At 42.3% G+C, this 7,500-nt stretch overlaps 1 protein-coding gene across 5 annotated transcripts in view; it reads right to left on the reverse strand.

Moving 5' to 3' along the window:
• The window catches only part of LOC143753337 (putative uncharacterized protein MYH16), a 104,580-nt gene that overhangs the window by 20,925 nt on the left and 76,155 nt on the right, over positions 1 to 7,500 (reverse strand). For all 5 annotated transcript variants that reach the window (XM_077245673.1, XM_077245668.1, XM_077245696.1 and 2 more), the window contains 3 exons: positions 2,467 to 2,594; positions 1,795 to 1,991; positions 617 to 749 (listed from right to left, as the gene is read on the reverse strand). In XM_077245673.1, the coding sequence (XP_077101788.1) occupies positions 617 to 749; positions 1,795 to 1,991; positions 2,467 to 2,594 (458 nt within the window). The remainder of the gene's footprint in view (positions 1 to 616; positions 750 to 1,794; positions 1,992 to 2,466; positions 2,595 to 7,500) is intronic.

The following is a 7,500-nucleotide window of genomic DNA, read 5'->3' on the forward strand; positions in this document are numbered from 1 at the left end:
AAAGAGGGAAGTGTTACTATTTTTATTACAACAACATAAACCTACTCAAATCCAGTCGCATTTTTGTGTGTATTCCAAGTTCAGCTGCGACTAAAGTCCTCAGGTCTCGCCTAACCACTCCGATGAACACTAAATTTTTAAAAATGAGAATAGAACAGTATATGTTATTTACAGCAGTGCCCAATTAATTGTGGAGGGCTTTTGTAAATACAGCACTGCTCTAATTGCATTGACTTTGAGAGATTCATGCGTGTTGAGCACTTTTATGATGGATTTATGATCGACAGATGCACTTTTATGATGGATTTATGATGGATAGATGCACTTTTATGGGCTTCAAAACAGAAACTGCCATTCACTCCCATTATAAAGCTTGGAAGAGCCAGAACATTTTTAAATATAACTCTGATTGTATTCGTCTGAAAGAAAAATGTCATATACACCTAGGATGACTTGAGGGTGATTAATTCCTAGGGTGATTTAAATTTTTGGGTGAACTATCCCTTTAAGAAAGAAACTTTTCAGCCATTTTGACATCCGACAGCCTTGCACTGCTGCACTGCGTGGACTTTGAGAGGTGCATGCGTGCGAGTATTGATCAGAGACGGGTTCTGACCTTCTCCAGATCCACACTCAGCTCCTCCAGCTCTCCCTGCAGACGCTGCTTGCTCTTCTCCAGGCTGGAGCTCTTGGTGTGTGTGGCTTCCAGCGCCTCCTCGGCCTCCTGCAGTCGCACACACAGCTTCTTCCTGAAACACACACCGTTACTGAGGAGGACGAGAGTCGTGGACAGAACGATGGCATGCTGGTGTTGCTCCAAAGAAGTGGATCGGATCAAATCTTAAAAATGGGTTTTTAAAAAGTAAAAAGGATTCTGAAATGGGATTAGATCACGTAATCAAGATCTGGATCAGTGCGTGTTCAGAGTCCATTCTTTCTTTTGGGAGACAATAACTTTATTTATCGTGCACTTTTCGACTTTATAATTTTACAGAACGTTTACATTCACAAACAGTGGTAACACTTTAAAATAAGGTTCATTAGTTAACATGGACTAAGAATGAACAATACTTCAGCATTTATTAATCTTAGTTACTATTATTTTCAACATTTACTAATACATTATTAAAATCAATTTGTTAACTTTGTTAACATTAGTTAATGCACTGTGAACTAACATGAACAAACAATAAACAGCTGTATTTTTATTAACATTAACAAATATTAATAAATACTGCAACAAATGTATTTCTCGTTGTTACTTCATGTTAGTTAATACATGAACTAATGTTAACTAATGAACCTTATTGTAAAGTGTTACCCAAACAGCTTTATTACACACTGCATGAAAGGGAATATTGTAAAAACAATAATAGGGGCACTTTAACTGTTACAGTGATACAGTAGAATAATCTGGCTGTCTATTAAGCATTTTAGTACAGTGGATTGCCCTAGCAATTATTGACTACAGGGGGACTTTAACAATTAATCATGCAGCTCTAATAATCTAGTGAGTGACTGGAGGCGGGGCTCATTTGCATATTCATAGAATCATGTATACTAAATGAGGCAGGGGTGTCAAGTTACATACAAGCTTTTTATTCTCATTTTTATTCTAGAAAAAAGATGAGTTCTAAAGAATAAAATTATTGACCACAGGGGGACTTTAACAATTAATCGTACAGCTCTAATACACATATAATACAGCACAATGAGAGATTTATATGCAATTTGAAAATGCGGTTCATTTTTGGCCTGAAACCACATTAGGTGTTTTACACCATTGATGCATACTTGGTTTCCTCGAGCTCGTCGCAGTGCTGGATGGCATCGGCCTCGAGGCGGCTCCTCCAGAGCGTGATTTCACTGTTGAGTTTAGAGACGTGACGCTGGAGCTCCTGTTTGCTCTCCTGCTCCTCCTCAAGCTGCTCCTTCAACACGACACACTCCTGGCGAACCGCAGACAGAGCGCCGCTCAACGCCGCTTTAGCCTGAACACACATAGCCACATCACTCACACACCGCCTTCATCCTCACCAGAGACGGATGAAGGAATCCAGCAAGCAATTTTGCGTTTAAAAGACGTCTAATAGCCATCCAAACACGCGTTATATAGGAACATGTTTAGACAATTTAGCCAGACATTTAGGCTAAAACAAGGTAAAATTTGAGTCAATGAAAATTTTAATAGACGTCTAAACCAGAGCCCAAGAATAGACTAGTCATCAATTAGATAACAAAGAAATCAAATGAGTGAAGAAATGAAACCAAACACCTTGTAATCACTGTTTACTTTGCTTACATGATGGAATATCATACATCTCTAATGTTATTTGGGCAAAAACAACATGTAACCAAATTCAAGGTTTCTGGCTAGAAGTGTGTTACTCAAAGCCAGACTATATTGGGTCTATAGTTAACCGAGACGGTGATATGTTGGCTATTGCTTGCTGGGATCACACACACCTTGAGCTCTTCCTCGAGCTGTTTCTTGAGCTCCTCATGTTGGGACATCAGCAGGGTTCTGGAGCGGCTCATGTGGATGCTCTTGTTCTCCAGCTCCTCCATTTGCCTCGCAAGCTCATTGTTTTCAACTGCAAAGGCAAGATTGAACACTTTTAAACCACTTTAACAAACGCTTAACGGATTAACCCTTGTGCATCCTTATGGGCATTTTTGTCATCTTTTTACCTGTGTTAATGCCAACTGCATACATTTTAGCACAGGTCTGTATTTTAATTGGAATTTTACTATTTCACCCCCATTTCGTTTAAAAAAAAATCTATTTTGCACTAGGTACAATAAAATAAAATAGTTCCTTTCAGGACCTTAAAATGAAGATACCAAAAGGAAAGTTTGTTAAAAACCAAAATCTAAAAGGATATTTATATATCTTGAGTTACAGGCATGCAAAAATGGGGCAAAAAACACAAGTGTGTTTCCCCTTTTTGAACTTTCACCGTTGGCATATAATGTGAAAGATTGATAGTCAACAAATTTACTAATAGACCTACCAATCTCTGTGTAAAAATAAAATAATGATGTAGCCGTCTTTCTAAAATAATTTTTACCCCCCAGTTATTTGGCTCCTAATCTCAGGTGAAATTTTTCATTTTGACTCCCTTTACCAAATAGTAGACAAAATCCATGACATTTAATATTTTGGTTTTCTTCTTCTTCATTTATGCATTTCTTTCACCAGACAAAAAATGATCAAAATAAAAAATTCGAGCCTGGGTTGAGTAGAAGACCCAATAATATATCTCCATAATTAAAAAAAGAAACTGTCTGGAAACCAATGAATGGTTTGTAGTTCCCTTTCGAGGGAACTCGCGCTGCGTCGATGACGCTTTGGGAACGCCCCTGTGTGATTGCGTCTGAAGCACATGAGTCAACTAGACCAATGGCGAGAGTGAACGTCACGGGCTGGTGACGTCAGGACCAGGAAAGGATAAAAGCACATCCAGATTGACAGCGACAGCTTCTGTGCTTCAGCAAGCACTCTGTGTTATTACTGTCTGTTATATTTATTGTTGTCTGTCCTGATATTGTGCAGCTCTATATATTTATCATGGTGAACACCAAGCAATTATGCAAGTTGTGTGCTTCCCCCGGCCCTTGTTATCTCACGGGTGGGGATAAACACAACTTTGTGTAAAGTGTTTGGGAGCGGAGCATGCTCTATCAGCCTTTGAGGAGGGTGTTCAGGTGAGCGTTCCCTGCGGTTCATTAACCATCTTGACGTGGGGATCGCAAATAGATCTCGTGGCGGGGTTTGAGACGGGCCTCGTCCTTTCTCAGCCTCTACCCGTGGGATCCAGTGCTCTCTCTCCGACGTCGGTTCCCCCGCGCTCCGGAGGAGGCACCGGTCCTTCATCTTTCTAGTTCTGAGGTTCTGGGCATCGAAACGGGAGAAGATGAATCGCCAGCTCTTTCCCCTGCATACGAGGAGCTGGTGGAGGTACTATCTCACGCTGTGTCAAAGTTGAATAATGAATGGCCAGCCGAGAAACAAGGCACTCATCCCAAAAGTTTATCAGATGAGCGCTTTCTTACATCAAGCACAGTGCCTCCCCCAATGGGACTTCCATTCTTTCCCAACCTCCACAAATAACTATTGAGGTCATGGAATAAACCCCTATTCTTCCAGTGTATTTAATCTCCCCCAGGTCCACGTATATACAGATATAAGGCGCTAAAAGGATATGGGTATGGGGCGATGCCAAAAGTTGAATAGACGCTCACGAGCTATCTGTCCCCAGCTTCGGCATAGCCCCTGAAGTCCCTGATGCTCCCCACTAAGCCATTAAAAACATCAACGCTAGTGGGAAAAGCATATATGGCAGCAGGTCAGGCCGGGGCATGCCTTCATACTATGGCTATATTACAGGCATATCAGGATGACCTGCTGAGACTAGTGAGGGGACAGGGCCTGATGTAGTTCGAGAACTGCATCGAGCCACCGATTTGTCTCTTCGGGCCACAAAAAAGATGCCTCCCTCTGCCATTGTATGTTACCACGACAAAGCACAATAGGCCTACGCGATAAATGACGTCAGAAAAGCGTCAGTACATTATAATCGGTTATGGTCTATTTCTGAACCGATACCAAATCGTCCTCGTCTGCATCGCGATGCATCGTAGAAATGATTCATTTCGACACCCCTGGTCCTGACGCCACAGGAGTCAGACCTCTGAAGGCAGCCTCAACCGGGGGTGGAGCGGTGTTTACCTCACTATACAGTGCCCGCTCAGACCTCAGTGCCCACAGGAGGCCATTCTGCCAACCCCGCCACCCTATGTGCCTCGGGGCGCAGCGGTTTCCAGCGAGCTCCTGATCCAGCGTCACCACGATGCTGCACCAGGCTCGCGCCCTCCAAGGAGGGTCGAAAGTCAGTCAAATCGGTTGTTTCCTGCCAGTATGCTTCAGGTCACCAAAGTGGCTGCACTTTTCACATCAGAGACCAGCCTCGAGATGTCAAGGGTGCCCGCGTCCACATCCACTGTTGTGATCCCTGGGGAAGATTCTTTCCCTGAGAGCAGTTTATATTTCGGGACGTCAAAATGTAGGAGCAGATATCCTTTCAAGACGGCCTGAGGCCCGGGGAATAGAGGCTCCACCCCGAGGTGATAGAGCACATTTAAGAGGTTTATAGACAAGCAGAGGTGGATCTGTTTGCGTCTCAGTATACAGCGCACTGTCCACTGTGGTTCTCTCTTTCACACACCCAGCCCCAATGGGAAATGGACACACTGGTACAGAGGTGGCTGAGGCTGCGTCTGTACGCATTTCCCCTGATTGCACTGCTCCCAGGAATTCTGGAGAAAGTCTGCGTGAATGAGTTTACTACTTGCAGCTCCGTACTAGGGCTGCACGTTTTCAAGTTTTTCATTAACCGTTAACCGAGGCCCTTAGCGGTTAATACTCGGTTAACCATAGTGTACGCGCCGCAACCCCGAGATACAGACACACGAGAAAGGGGTAGTTCATTTTTAACACCTTTAATAACTGCACAAAACATCTTTAACTTTTAGGTGGCAAAATATTGTTTTAGGCTACCTAATTCTGTGAATTACACTGCACAAACCAAAAGTACTACTGCCGAATGAAGAAGGGTCAGTTCTCCCCAGAACATAAAATATTCATTTTATTTTATTTTTCGTGTTCGCATTTATATGGAACAAACAATTGGACGTGGCAATTCTGGAAGCGGCACTAAAACTTTCACAGAGACCTCAAACAGAATGCACAAAGCCTTTCTTTAAAGTGAATTTCGTTTTGTATTAATTGTATCTTAATTTTAATCAATGTTTCATCAACCAATTACCTGGAAATAAGTAAATATAGCAGACATTAGATAATACGGAGCCGCCGGCGCGTGAACTGGAGCTCATCTCATAAACGAATTCCGAAACTCAGCGTAGGCTATAAGGTAGCCTAGTTGTCTCACAGACCTGATAAATAAATCTATATTGAAATGTCTACTTTTAAACACAACAATTCAAAACGAAAGAAAACAGACTGCTCTCTGCTTATGTAATCCGTATGAAAAGTGCATTTCTCTCTGGCGCGTTCACTGCGAAGATCGCGAATCAGCATTGTCAACTTCATCTTTCCAGCTGAGTGAGCCTGGAAACAATTAAAATGTCTCCTTGCTATATTTGACATATTCATAATCATTACTTTTGCCTGTTCTTGGCAATGGAGATGGAGATTTTTTTTAAATAATCGCACAACCTATTTGATATTCCAATTAAATAGGCTACTCAGTTAGGCTACTCATCCCAACCAACTATTAAAAAAATGTTTACTTGTAAGCGGTCTTTTTACATGTTAGTTTTTTTCTGTGAGCGGGAATTGAAAACCAGGAGTGGACTGTTAGCGAAGTGATTACAGAATGCTTAGAGTGGAGAGAGGAACGCGCTTTCGCTCCACTCCAGGCTTTGATCACATCCCCATCAGCAAGGTGAATACACCTCGTCTTTCCTTAATTTAAGACCTATTCAAACTAAAATTAAGACATTACACTATTTGAGAAATGAAAGCCTATTTACGGCCTTAAAATTATGAACTATGAAGTGAACTTCTTGTGGACAATTCAAATGTCTGGGAGCGCTCTGGCGGTGCAAAAATGTATTACAACTAAATTCAATGCACGCCATTGACGCCACTTAACCGAGCAAAATGTTTCACTCGGTTACGCAATTTTTAACGGTTAATCGGTTAATCGGTTAACCATGGACACCCCTACTCCGTACTGGCCTAGCCGGGTGTGGTTCTTGGTCCTAATATCCTTTCTCGACGGCTCTCCCCTGAAGCTGCCGAGTCAGGAGGGCCCTTTTATCTCAGACGCAATTCTCCATCCCCGACCAGAAACGTTCAACCTGTGGGTCTGGCCTCTGATGAGGCCCGACTCATAGACTGGTCTCTCAACCGGGGTTGTAGAGACAATACTTTACTACAGAGCTTCGTCTACGAGGAAGCTATACGCACTGAAGTGTTTTTACTTCTTGATGTAATCTATGACAATGGGATAAAATTAATTGCCCTGTGTGTTCAATACAAGAGTTCCATCAAGATCAGGGTTATCTTCTTCCACACTGAAGGTATATTTTGCGGCCATAGCAGCTTACCATCTCCCGCTTTTATTTCGAGTTGAGTTTTGCGACGGAGACATTCTCTACTGTGTTGTTTCCTGTTTATTTGTTTATTTGTGTGGATCTTGTCATTGTTAAACACTTTGGTCAACTGTGGTTGTTGTTAAATTTGCTATATAAATAAATTTGACCTTGAACTTACGTGGTCTATCTGTAGGGAGAGACCCTCTGATAACACGTTTCCTCCGTGGTATCCTGAGGATGAGGCCTGCCGTTCGTATCAGTTCGTACTTGGTACCTGGCACTCGTTCTAGAAGGTTTATCTGTCACTCCCTTCGAGCCTCTTGATTCGGTCTCAGAAATGTTTCTTACCCTCAAAACTGTTCCTTCTAACTATTTCCT

This window comes from Siphateles boraxobius, unplaced genomic scaffold, assembly GCF_051911475.1.
Source record: "Siphateles boraxobius isolate OS27281-9 unplaced genomic scaffold, OSU_SipBor_1 103, whole genome shotgun sequence".
NCBI lineage: Eukaryota > Metazoa > Chordata > Actinopteri > Cypriniformes > Leuciscidae > Siphateles > Siphateles boraxobius.